This window comes from Lytechinus pictus, chromosome 4, assembly GCF_037042905.1.
Source record: "Lytechinus pictus isolate F3 Inbred chromosome 4, Lp3.0, whole genome shotgun sequence".
In the NCBI taxonomy this organism is placed as follows: Eukaryota; Metazoa; Echinodermata; class Echinoidea; order Temnopleuroida; family Toxopneustidae; genus Lytechinus; species Lytechinus pictus.
The window spans coordinates 30012801-30026067 of NC_087248.1; the positions used below are offsets into that span (position 1 = coordinate 30012801).

The 13267-nt window shown below is 39.4% G+C and overlaps 2 protein-coding genes across 2 annotated transcripts in view; one reads left to right on the plus strand and one right to left on the minus strand.

Annotated features, from left to right (window-relative positions):
- Positions 1-6813, minus strand: part of LOC129258656 (uncharacterized) — a 30642-nt gene extending 23829 nt beyond the window's left edge. The window contains exon 1 of the mRNA XM_064098796.1: positions 6669-6813. The gene's annotated coding sequence lies outside the window, so the exon portion shown is untranslated. The remainder of the gene's footprint in view (positions 1-6668) is intronic.
- A 1292-nt stretch (positions 6814-8105) lies between these two features.
- LOC135153922 (uncharacterized) lies at positions 8106-12610 on the plus strand. Its single transcript, XM_064098797.1, has 2 exons — positions 8106-9425; positions 9465-12610. The coding sequence occupies exons 1-2, from the start codon at positions 8192-8194 to the stop codon at positions 10994-10996; spliced, it is 2766 nt and encodes a 921-aa protein (XP_063954867.1). The 5' UTR covers positions 8106-8191; the 3' UTR covers positions 10997-12610.
- The last annotated feature ends 657 nt before the right edge of the window (positions 12611-13267 follow it).

Genomic DNA, 13267 nt, shown 5'->3' on the forward strand with positions numbered 1-13267 from the left:
GGCAATCATAGCAAAGTGATATTTTGTGAGCATACTGATGCACGTTTCATCTAGATTTTTGTTGGGATTACCATGATTTTGTTGGATTCTACCTGGAACCCAAGCACCTCAGTCAATGGAATATATTGGATACAGTCCCATAGATTGGATTCTGTGTTGGTCATCTTAGTACATGAACTTCACCTTCTTTGTCCTTGATGGCTTAATGCTCAAATGGTGCATTGTCTTCAAGTGATTAGTCAACTGTTTTGGGTGTATCTGCTTTTTATATCTTCTACATAGCTACAGTCGGTATTTATGCTTTCTTTTCCACAATTACATTGTCAAAAATGCCAGTGAAGAGTATGAACACTTATTAGCTGCAGTCCTATATCACACACATACATGTAATCTATTACTATGTATTGTAAAAATCTTGGACATGCCCTGCATGCTTTGTATATTATTATGCATGTTGTTACCACTGGATATTTGGTAGTGATGCCGACTTTGAACTTGTCTCCCCCTTCATCTTTACCCATGGTACAGCAGTCCAGCTCAGCCAGTGCTTTAAATGATTCGCTGCTACATTCAAGCACACGTGTCACTCTAGAAACTCAGTCTGATGAACATCAGAGTCATTCTTCATGGATTTGTGGAACATGTGACTTGCCTGTACAATGGAGTCATAGAGGCCTTGCTTGTGATAGATGTGGGCAATGGTTTCATGGGCAGTGTCAGAGTGTTAACACGAGAAGCTACTTGGCATTAGATGACAGTCAGGAGCAGTGGTTTTGTGCTATCTGTGGTAACCCAGGGCTCCACACTAACCCTTTTTTTCTACTGGTCCAACCTATTCATGTTGGACCAGTAGATACCCAGTTTTTCAATTTTTTACTGGTCCGAACCTAAAATCTACTGGTCCCAAAAAATAAAGAAAACATTAAAAAAAGGCGTGAGTTTATTTTGCTGTCCTTTCTTGTTACCCCCCCCCCCCCAAAAAAAAATGAAGGAATGAATGAATGAAAGACAAAAAGAAAGAAAGGAAGAAAGAATAAAAGAAAGGAAGGAAGGAAGAAAAAAGCAAAGGTAAAGAAAGGATAGATGTGAAGGAAGGAAAAAAAGAAAGAACTAAAGAAAGAAAGAAGGAAAGGAAGGAAAGAAAGAAAGAACTAAAGAAAAAAAGGAAGGAAAGAAAGAAAGAAAGAAATAAAGAAAGAAAAAAAAAGAAGGAAAGAAATGATGCAAGCAATAAAGAAATAAAAAAGACAGAAAGTAATGAAAAAAGAAAAAGAAAGAAGGAAAGAAGCAATAAAACAAGAAAGAAAAGGTAAAAGGAGAGATGGAAAGAAGGAAAAAAGAAAGAATAAAAGAAACGAAGGAAGAAAAAAGTAAAGAAAAAATGTGAAGGAAGGAAAAAAAAACCAAAGAAGGAAAGGAAGGAAAGAAAGAACAAAAGAATGAAAGAAAGAAGGAAAGAAATGAAGCAAGCAATATAGAAAGAAAGAACAAAAGACAAAGTAATGAAAGAAAGAAGGAAAGAAGGAATAAAAAAAGAAAGAAAGGATAAAAGGAGATATGGAAAGAAGGAAAACAGAAAGAAAGGATTGGAAGAAGGAAGAAATCAAGAAAAGGGAAAATGATAGAAGGAAAAAAGAATGTTGGGAAGGAATAAAGAAGGAAGGAAGCAAGCAATATAAAAAAAAAATGTTAAAGAATAAATGAAAGGAAGAACAAAAAAGAAAGACCAAACTTCAAAGAAAGAAAGGAAAGGAAGCAAGCAGTAAATAAAAGGAAGAAAGAAAAGGTAAAAGGATAGATGTAACAAAGGGGAAAAAGAAAGAACAAAAGACAAAGAAGAAAGGAAGGAATGAAAGAGAGAGAGGGCTGAAAGAAGGAATAAAAACAAGAAAGGGTAAAGAAAGGATGGATGGAATGAGGAAAGAAAGAAAGTAACAAAGAATGAAGGAAAGAAAGGGGAAAAGAAGGAAGGAAATGAAGAAAGAAAGAAGAGATAAATATAGGATGGATGGACTCAAGAATTAAAGAAAGAAGGAAATCAAAAAAGAAAGAAAAAGAAAGAGCATTAGAAATAGAGAAAAATATTAACAGGACAGAAAGAATGAAAGAACGAAAGACAAAGAAAAAGGGAAAATTAAAAAAGAAAGACAGTAAAAGAAGAGAGGGAAGAAACAAAGAAAGATTGAAAAGAAAGAAGGAAAGAAAGATTGAAAGAAAACAAAGGAAGAAAGCTAAAACTATCATCATAAATAAATTATCAGTTTCTTTTTGGCTCAATTAAAATATACTAGTACTAGCTACGAAAGAAACCAAGTGTATCAACACACACACAAATGCATATGTGGGGCTATCATGTATTCAGACGATATCACTCGAAACCCGATCTCTTTGAACTAAAACAGAAGTGAAAATTTCTCCTTTTACTGCTTACAAATGACAGAGTTACCCCAATTTGGCAAATTTTTAGGAAATATGGACATTATAAGAGCTTTTCATTAGTGTGAAATGTGAATTTTGACAGTTCTGTGAGAGATTTCTGCCAGAGGTTAGCCAAGCTTCGTTCGTGCAGCCAGTAGGAAATTTACCATGTGGGCTGTGTGGCTGGCTAGCCATGTGTACACTGTATGTTACCCTATTAAAAATTGCATGCGATTCATTCTGTGTGTGTTCTGTGTGTGAATGCCAGAATTTAACGGGAGGAAAATGGTTCGCAATTTGAGTCATGGAATATTTTTCATGTTTATGTTGGACTAGCGAATTTGACCATTTCTGAAAAAGTTACTGGCCCAACAATAGTTTTTATTACTGTTTATGTCGGACCCATAAATCTTGCTATTTTTGGAAAAATTACTGGCCCGACAATGATATTTTTTACTAGTCATGTCGGACCAGTAAATCTTGCTATTTCTGAAAATCTACTGGCCCGACAGTGATTTTTACCGGTCTGGGACCGTCGGACCGGCGCTAGTGTCGAGCCCTGGGTAACCCCAATAGTATCACAGCATTCAGCCTTCATGATGTGGACTTGTCCAGATCCAGTGAAAGTGTATCTTCAGGGGAGGAAGACTTGTGTACAACCCCAAGCCAAACCAATTTTCTCCCTCAACACTCTTCTACTTCTACAAAAGCAAGTAAACAGGACAAATGGAAACACAGGCCGATCAGAGTCCTTAACATCAATTTCCTATCTGCCAGCGCAAAACGTGCAAAAATTCCCAATCTATTGGCGTCCCTTAAACCGGACATTATCATTGGGACAGAGACATGGCTAGACCAATCCATAGCTACAGCAGAGATATTTCCAAGCACTTATACTGTGCACAGAAGAGACAGAGGTGGTCGTGGTGGTGGAGTACTCATTGCTATCCATAATACGCTTGTCAGCTATGTTGTCCCAGAGCTTGAAGTGGAAAACTGTGAGATTATATGGGCTCGTATCAAGCTTCATGGGCGACGCACTCTGTATGTGTGTTCCTACTATCGACCTAGCGTATCTGATGAAAACAATTGGACAAATCTGTGCATTTCTCTACAAAGAGCATCCCAGATAACTAATGCACACTTTCTCATCGGAGGTGACTTTAACTTTCCAGGCCTAGACTGGGAAACAGGGTCTCTCAAGGCTAGTTCGCCCTGTCCTAGGTTGCACAATGAATTTCTTGATATTATTCACGACAATGGTCTTGTGCAACTTGTGAAAGAACCGACCAGAGAGGGCAACACCTTGGACCTCTTCTTGACAAACTGCCCTCATCTCATCCCTCGGTTGGAAGCAACGCCAGGCCTGTCGGATCATTGCATTTCCATATTGTGAGTTCAATGTCAGCGTGCCAAGAAGAAAACAAGCCCCTCGTGAAATTCCATTGTATGACAAGGGCGATTGGGAATCCCTTAGGAAGGTAGCCAGAAATATAAGTGCTGATCTTATGAACATGAAGGATACATGCACAACAGAAGACTTGTGGACCACATTCAAAGAGAAGCTTGTTGATGCCATTAAGACTTACATCCCACACAAAACTTCTCGAACAAAGATTAGCCATCCCTGGATCAATGCCAGCCTGAGGAGACTAATCAACAAAAAGAACAGGCTGTATAGGCTAATGAAGAAGTCTGGATCCCAAGTCTTGAAAGATGCAGTTAAAACGCTGTGGCGTGAGATACAGACTCAGACAAGGCAGAACTATTGGAAGTATTTGAACAACATCTTCTCAGATGACGACCCTTCAAAGCTAGCAGGAAACAACAAGAGGTTTTGGTCTTACATCAAGAACAACAAAGCAAACTACTCTGGGGTAGCTCCACTGAAGAAAGAAGGCCACTTGACAGCTGACCCTGAACAGCAGGCAGAGATTCTCAATCTCCAGTCAGTCTTCGGAGATGGAAAATCCTTTACCAAGGATGAATTTCTACAAAAGACTGGCATGACAGATCCAGGAATTCCCACTATGGATGAGATTGTGATATCTGTACAAGGAGAAGAAAAACTGATGGAAAATCTAAACCCCTTTAAGGCTAGCGGTCCTGACAGCATAAGTGCTAGAGTGCTTAAAGCACTCTCCAGAGAACTTGCACCGGCACTCACTTGTGTCTTCCAGTCTTCACTTACAACAGGCTATGTACCAGCAGACTGGAGATGTGCTCATGTGACCCCTGTGTTAAAAAAGGGCGAACACTATGACCCGAGTAACTACAGGCCAATCTCACTTACCTCAGTTGCATGGAAGATCATGGAGCACATAGTTGTCAGTGAAATGATGGATCACTACGACACACATGCGGTGTTGTCAGAGACCCAGCATGGCTTCCGCACACAGCATTCTTGTGACATACAGCTACTAGAGTTCACAGAGGATCTTACCTACCATCTTGAGAAAGGGAAACAATCTGACATCTTGATAATGGACTTTGCTAAGGCAGTTGATAAAGTTAACCACAGCCTTTTAGTACATAAGCTACAATGCTATGGAGTCCGTGGCCATACACTTTCTTGGATAGCCAGTTTCCTTCATCACGGGGTGTCCTCAAATGTTCGTCTCTTTGCTGACGACACGACAGTCTACAGGGTGGTGAATAGTGATGCTGACCAAGATATCCTACAGCAAGACCATCAACATCTTAGTGACTGGGAGAACAGCTGGGACATGATGTTCCACCCTTCAAAGTGCTCATCACTGTCTATCACCAGGAGCAGACAGCCGCTTGATCAATCTTACCACCTGCATGGTCACATGCTGGAAAAGGTGACTGCTGCAAAGTACCTTGGTGTCACTATCCAACAAAACATGGGCTGGGACAGTCATATCAGTGGGATCTGCAGTAAAGCCAGCAAAACCCTTGGTTTCCTTCGAAGAAATCTTAAAATAAGCTCTACAAAGATCAAGGAGAGAGCTTATAAAGCCTTTGTGAGACCTGTGCTCGAGTACGCCTACTCAGTTTGGAATCCTTCTACAAAGAAACACATTGATAAGCTGGAGTCTATACAGAGACGTGCTGCACGTTTTGTCATGAACAAGTACCACAAAACTTCAAGTGTTAGTGAGATGATCAAGACCCTCGGCTGGCAGACTCTTCAGAAGAGAAGAAAGATCACACGCCTCTCCATGCTCTTCAAAATAACCAACAACCTTGCACATTGCCCAATAATTAACTCAAAACTTGTCCCACTACCAACTCGCCTGCGTCGTTCTCACAACAGACAGTTCCAGCTGATCACCTGTAGAACTCAGTACAGAGGATCTTCATTCTTGCCTTGCACTGTGAAGGACTGGAACGGGCTACCATCTGAGGTAGTGGATGCTGCAACCCTTGACACATTTGTGACAAGGGTCAGCATGTAAACGGCATCACCAGCAATGTCCTTTTTTATCTTAAAGAAAAAAAAAAGAAATCTATAGTTTCAACAGTACTGTAGGATATCGCAGACAAGGTCAAGTCAACTTTTTTCAACTTTACCATAATAATCAACACTTTGATTGTGGGCATCAACGGAAAGACAAGACAAGACAAATTTTTATCAAATATTTGGCAAACTAGGTCTAGGAGCCTACATCAAAATGATGTAACTTGTACGGTAAGGAACATTATGAACTAAAAGATTTTGTTAAATAAAAAGAAGTTCATATCAAATCTTACCTCAAATTGTTACAATAATTAGTAAAACTATGAATCACAATTTTAGGAAAGCAAAGGTTTTTTTTTCATGTTTTTTTTAATTTTAATACAAAAAAGTAAAATAAAAAATAGAGTCTAAGTCTAACGTTAAAGACTAAAGTTAGACTCTAAAGTTAGCTAAAAAGTAATGCAGAAAATTAAAAAACTTCACGTCTATCTTCTTGGCCTTTTTATCAGAAGACTTCCCAATTCGGACATTACGAACGCAAACTGACATACTTTCCTCGCATAACAAATGAACAGTACGTAGCAGGAGATTTTGTGTATGTGCTATTCGAATACACCTAGAAAGGAAACGTGCTCTCACCTATTCACTTGTAGGCATAATAAATTGCACACGCTGGCAATGGAAATGGTCACCTGTTTACTGTGGTACACAATGGCAATGCAACTGGTGCAGGATCGCGCTCAGTCGCTGCACAAAGAACAATATTGCATGAATTGCGAAGCGTCGCACCATCAATAAATGAAATAAAAATATCTGGTAAACTTACAAACTATTTTCGCCACCATCACAGCAAAGAAATACAATGATTTTAACTTCACAGTTAGGAAAGCTCGGTCGTCTGAAATCTTCCTTTTCACTTTCAGCTCTCAAGCTTGCAAGGTTAGGCTAGCTCAATGAACGTAGAGGGAAGCAACACACAAGCGTGTTGCAAGGAAGATCAATTCCGCTCATCGAGATAATATCTCAATGATAGAGATTATTACTAGTTTGCAGAAGCGATGGAGAATAAGGGGGGGGGGGTATAGTTCACCCTGATAAAAAGTTTATTGTAAAAACATCAACAGCAGGGAAAAAAAACAAACTATTGCTGAAGGTGTTCTATATGCACCCCCAAGTACTAAAATTGAAATAAAAACATGGAGAAGTTTCAAAATAATAATAATATATCGATCTAGCCCTAATTATAGAACATAATATACCTGAATGGAATAAGCTCCCTCTTCAAATAGTTAATGCATTTTCGCTTGACAGCTTCCAAAAGCTCCTGCAAAATCACTTTGAAAATATCCCTCACTCCTCCTCATAACGTGCGTCCAAGTTTAATTTCATCTTCGAGATAGGCTGCCGAGCCCTTTGAAGATTACAGCAGATGATGATGATGATAGGCTTACCTTGTAGGCCCTACCTTCATTATATTGTATTATATCAATCATATCACACCCGTTTCTGAAAGACATTAAAAAAATGAGTCATCACGAACCATAAAAATGAAATTTGTGCATGAATGGGGCAGCTGCTCGTATATACCTAGCGCCACTATATGTGTTAATTGTTTGTGATTCGTATGGCGTTCCATACTTTATGGTTGACTCGGTCACGGTAATAAACTACCTTCACCCCTAACCTGAGATCGTCCGGGTTTTCCTTTATTTATGTAATGGCGTGGTGGCACCGTCGGGATTAGACCAAAAGCTTCGGTCTCTGTTATGTTGGTTGTTCAGCTGAACTCCGTTGGCTTCACTCACCAAATACAGAGACCGAAGTTCTAGCGCGATCTGTACAGGGGACTCAATGGCCATATGTTTATGTACTTAAGATCGGATAAAACGGGGAAGTGAATTTGCGCGACAGCCGAGGTAAGTCACTGTTTTTGTTCCTTTTAACTTGATTTTTCTTGGTTTTTTGGCAATTGATGCCAAGAGGGAATATTAATTTGCATTTTGGTCGCGTGAATTTTCAAAATTTTTACTCCTTAAAGACAAAAATTGAAAAGCCCCGACGGGGGGATTTTGCATTGCAAGTCCCCTAATGGTGGCTGCACGCTAGCGAGCCGTCTGTGTATGAGGAGAAATTTAAAAAAAAAAAAAATGTTAAAAAACTCCTCGAAACAGACGGCTGCCAGCTGTCTACGTCGGGATCTGAACCTAGACCATTCGACTCAGTGTTATTCCAGGCACCTAGGGAACTTTATCCAATCCGTGGGACCGGGCGCTCGAATGTAACTTTTTCGTGATAATGTCAGGTTAGCTCTTTTTCTTAGGTGAATCGTAGTCCCACATACTTCTGAAGATGTATGGATTTGCATCAACGCAGCGATGCGCCATTGCCGTGACCGGGCCCATTTTTGGTGATGCGTCGAAGAGGCGGCGCGCTCCAGCCCCCCATTTTCCTGCTGTCGTGCAGGGGCAGCAGGAGAGTGATTGCTTCGTACAAGTAGAGGTACGAAGTGGTTGTACCATTAATATGGTGAGCAAATCAGTTGTTGATCATTGTGATATTGAATTTGATGTTGTTGATTATGACAGTGTGGATTTTTCCGAGTCTGATGCTGATGATAACATTCCTTCGGTTGGGGGATTCCCCATTCCCAGGTCGAGTGTGATTGGCAGTAGTTCTTTTGTGCTATCTTACGAAGATTATAACCTATGGTTTGATGGTTTAGTGATTGCAGATGACGCGTTTGTAGGTCTAGGTCTCAGAGGTGATATCCTCGTTGGTGCACCGTTCATGGAGCACAATGATGTGATGGTTAGGCCTTCCAAAGGTTTAATAACATTTGGTGACTTTGGACTTGAGTTCATTTACCACGATTCCAATGAACACCAGCCTACAGATCTCACACAACCACAGCATACAAACGGTAGCTTTATACAATACAAACAAGAGAGAGAGCGGGATAATCCAACAGTTTGTCTTGATGACAAGACGGAGAACGAGATTGAATGTGCGATTGTTGATACATCCAATGCATGTCTGTTGAGTGAAGCTTTCTCTCATTGTGATGTGACAGTGAGTGAACATGAGTGTGGTGCACCCCTCAGTGTCAGTAACCATGGTTACCAGGATTCTGGATATGAGAGTGATGATAATATCTTACATGAGAATGAAGGTGACAGGATGAGTGATGATAACATCTTACATGAGAATGAAGGTGACACAATGAGTGATGATAACATCTTACATGAGAATGAAGGTGACACGATGAGTGATGATAACATCTTACATGAGAATGAAGTTGACACGATGAGTGATGATAACATCTTACATGAGAATGAAGTTGACACGATGAGTGATGATAACATCTTACATGAGAATGAAAGTGACACAATGAGTGATGATAACATCTTACATGAGAATGAAGGTGACACGATGAGTGACGTTAACATCTTGCATGAAAATGAAGGTGACACTATGAGTGATAACATCTTACATGAGAATAAAGGTGACACAATGAGTGATAACATCTTACATGATAATGAAGGTGACACGATGAGTGACGTTAACATCTTACATGAAAATGAAGGTGACAAGATGAGTGATAACATCTTACATGAGAATGAAGGTGACACAATGAGTGATAACATCTTACATGAGTATGAAGGTGACATGATGAGTGATGATAACATCTTACATGGGAATGAAGGTGACATGATGAGTGAAAGTGACATGATATGTCATAACATCTTACATGGGATTGTTGGTGATATAAGTGACAACCTCTCACAGGAAACCATGAATGAAGATGAAAGTGAGGTTGATTCAGTACTTAACCGCAATAAAATGTCTAAGAAAATACATGAGTATAACAATGCCAAAATCTTACAAGGTATAAGTAATGACATCATGCCTAACACTGAACACGATCTCTCAGACACATATCATTACATCAATTGCAAACCAAATTGTGTTGCAAGCACCCCCAATGCCTATGAACTCCCTCATACAGTTATTGATGTTTACAGCAATCCTGTTGCTGTTGGTTTCTTGGCTGTGTATTGTCGGTTTGCTAGCATGTGTCGAGAGGAACATGTCAATGTTCCAAGTCCTCCGGTCTTTCTTACTGAGCATAGCTCTGGGTCTGTTAGTTCGTCACATGACGGTGTTGAGCACTCCGATGTTGTGGCTTTCCCTGAAGGTTACTCGCAAGAGAATCGTACAACAGATCGTTGCATGCCTAAGTGTTCGGTTACTACATACAATATCGATGATAAGACCATATCCGATTCGCATCGCGACAGTCGTACCAAACACGCTTCGGTATCCAATTCGTCTTGCAGAAGCGCATCATATCGCAGCTACTATGCCAATCGCAGACTAGCATTCGAGTCGTACTGTCGTAGCCATGTTGTTGATCGTAGACGAACAACAGGTCTCTTTGTGGTCAACAGATCAGCCGTTGAGTCATATCATAGCAGCTCTAGCAGATGTAACCTATCTGTCAACCACACTGTAACCGCTTCGAATACTTACACAGAGTACTACAGCGTTGACCGTTCGTATAGGACATTTCTAGAGGTGCATAGCCGGCATGCCTCTATCACTACTAGGTTTGTGTCAATGTCTATAGATCGCGGCCCGCACGCTTCTCGTGTCGTTGAGCCCGTGTGCTCAGTTCCCGACATTCGTTACTATGACAACTATGCCACGCTTGAGCCTACGTATCCTCCTGATGCTACTGTTCATGCCTTAACTACAGACACCAGGCATGGTAACTATCGTGATTCATATGGCCCACGTCTGGAAGATGCGGATCTTCACCATACTGGATGGCCTTCAGTTGAGCCTTTTTCACTGGTCAGTCTGCTTGACCCTAGAGCCTTTCTTCCTCTCCTGGTCCTACCTGCTGTGACGCCTACCTTACCTGGAGTCTTACCCCCTGGAACCATGGGCCCCGGCCGCCATCACCGGAAGCCGGATTACCTTCTTTGTCCAAGAGAACTCTCACTGCCCTTCACCAGATTACACAATGGATACACAATGGACATTCAGGAATCTGCCATGGTTTTCGTTGGCCTCGCCTCGTTGAAGAGCCCCTCCCCCACATTCTACTGGACTTTGACCCCACGTGATTGGTGCCTATACAGGACAGCCTAAAGGACTGGTACTTTTGTCATCTGGACTTTGTTTTCCACGAGTTATAACCTTGAATCTTTAAACTTTTGTTTCCCCGTTATTTTGCTTGTACATGTATAGCTCGATGATTGTCTTATTTTCGGATGTCTGTTTGTTCATCATTTATGATTTGTGACTTTTGATGATGGTTGTTTGTTACATTTAGTGTGGATTCGCAGTACAGTACCTTGGTTGTGAGATTGGTGTATTTGTTAGTTGATTGGTTACTCATAGGCATGCAAGACTGTATAATTGCTGATGTTTTTCATGAATGCACTTGTCTGTTGATTGCATCTATACTTTGTATTTTTATAACGATAATAACATTGTCCCCTTTTTTTATTTTCCTTTGACTGCGAATATTGATATGGTCGCTACATAAATTTTTATGCCTTTATAATGCTCTACCTTTGTTTTATACTTACATTTATGACATGACTTTCATGATGTTATATGTTGTTGGTTTTGACTGTGCCAGTTGTTTACACTTTGCTCTTATACATTGTCTTTTACGTGTTTTACAGCATAGTACCCTCTGTGCAGAGTGTAGTGATAAGTTGTTTAAGCACAGTTTGTATAATTGTATTGATCCTTTTTTTCCAGTCGATTTACTGCAGTGAGCACAGATATTTTCTTACTGGCTGATTATGTTTATTTACTGTCTTCGTGCCAACTTTTTGAAACGTGTATGTTTGTTTCATATGTTTCCTTTTTATTATTTCAGGTACATGACTATTTGATCGTATGGAAATTGATTATTTTGTGTCTTTAGGTCTTGCTGCGGGTTTTTCTTTTATACATATATATACATATAGGGTGTATGGATTTTCTCCTTTTGGGAAGATAGAGAGAAAAGGTGACTTGTGTATTTTGATTGTTTAGTAGCTCATACATGTATTTATATTTGTTTGACTTTTAGGCCCTTATGCACTTTGTTCAACTAATAATATGCTTCTTGATATTGTTTGTGCATCATTTCTTGGCGTCAGTAATTGGCAGATTGGTTTATGTAATAAGTTAAGCATATTGAAAGTCTGAACTGAAAACAGTTTAAGTTGTATAATTTAAATTTTAGTAAAAGTTTTAGCCAGGTATAGAGTTTAGGTGTGTTACCATGTATTGCCTATCAATGTCCATCTTAAGTTGTTAGTTAAAAGACATTTATATATACATGTATCAAGAGGCTATTCAATTAGCAGTTTTTTTTAATTTTCATTTTAAAGATTGGAGTTAGTACAATTGGAGTTGGTAGTTGCAAATGGAAAAGTAAGATTGAAATGATTCTTTAGTTTGCTTCAGTTTAAGGAGTAAATGCATGTTTTGTCATTCGGGCGTAGAGCTGTATATTAAGTTTTAATTCAATAGTTAGCTGTTAATAGATTTCGTGTTGTATAAATTTCTGGATTTGCTTGTTGCAAATGTATGTACTTTTAAATAATCACGGGAAGGAGAAAAAGTGGTCACGCCACTATATGTGTTAATTGTTTGTGATTCGTATGGCGTTCCATACTTTATGGTTGACTCGGTCACGGTAATAAACTACCTTCACCCCTAACCTGAGATCGTCCGGGTTTTCCTTTATTTATGTAATGGCGTAGTACATGACGTCACAAGTAAAAAATTAATTCTAATGACTTTCTTAACATTTGATTTTCCTCAAACGTTCGACACTTCAAGTTTGACAACAATTACACTTTTCTTCAGGGTAGACTTCCCCTTTAATGAGGCTTGAGAGATATGATTTTTTTTTTTTTAATTATGTTAATGTTTTCTTTTCCTTTATTTCATGCATATCCAATTGCATTCGCGAATCCACATAGTCCAGGATAGGCCCCATAGAAAACCGACCAAACGTTGCTTTTTCATATATACAATATTTTTTTATGGTTACTTGTCAATTCGAGGGTGCTGATTACGAATCTGCATGATGCCACTCGTGTAACCTTGAGCATTTTCCGCAAATCGGCAAAATCCAATATGGCCGCCAAAATAAATTGCAAATTACCCATGAAAATCATAAAATTGCCCGCACATTGGTTATAAAATGTATGTATTTGTATTGCAGGAGTGAAATACTCTCTGAAAAACCGATTTTTGACAAAAAATATTTTCTAGATATTCAAAATGGCTGCCATAGACCCCTGTATTCTATATTATGAACAATATGAATGGGGAAAACTAAATTTCACAAAAGTGAGCACTAAATGCAAGTAATTGTGATTTTTTTGTGTGAAATAATGGATGAAAACATGA